At 58.7% G+C, this 259-nt stretch overlaps 1 protein-coding gene across 1 annotated transcript in view; it reads left to right on the top strand.

Moving 5' to 3' along the window:
* The window catches only part of LOC104626539 (tripartite motif-containing protein 47-like), a gene marked incomplete at both ends in the record, with an annotated part of 2,412 nt that extends 2,226 nt beyond the window's left edge, over window positions 1-186 (top strand). The window contains one exon of the mRNA XM_010294482.1: window positions 112-186. Coding sequence (XP_010292784.1) covers window positions 112-186 — 75 coding nt within the window. The remainder of the gene's footprint in view (window positions 1-111) is intronic.
* Window positions 187-259: the final 73 nt, after the last annotated feature.

Raw genomic sequence — 259 nt, 5'->3', positions numbered from 1 at the left:
GGGCTGCAGCAGCCGGCTACCACCAGGTGCGCGGCGATGCTCCCGTAACACCCTTGTTCGTGGCGTCGGGTTCTTTGCTGACGGCAAACCCTTCTGTCCCTGTCTCTGCAGCGTTGGCCGAGTCCCGGTTTCCAGAAAAGTCAAACAATCCCGCCTGCCTGGAGAGCCGTGATTACTTCCTGAAATGTGAGCGAGAAACTTTTGCTTTGGCAGCTGTCACTAAGGTCCATCTTCCCTTTCCTCTCTCCCAGCCGGCCGC

Source organism: Phaethon lepturus, unplaced genomic scaffold (assembly GCF_000687285.1).
Source record: "Phaethon lepturus isolate BGI_N335 unplaced genomic scaffold, ASM68728v1 scaffold22299, whole genome shotgun sequence".
Lineage (NCBI taxonomy): Eukaryota > Metazoa > Chordata > Aves > Phaethontiformes > Phaethontidae > Phaethon > Phaethon lepturus.
Note: the sequence above shows the minus strand (reverse complement) of the source record. Positions and strands in the feature narration are given on the sequence as shown.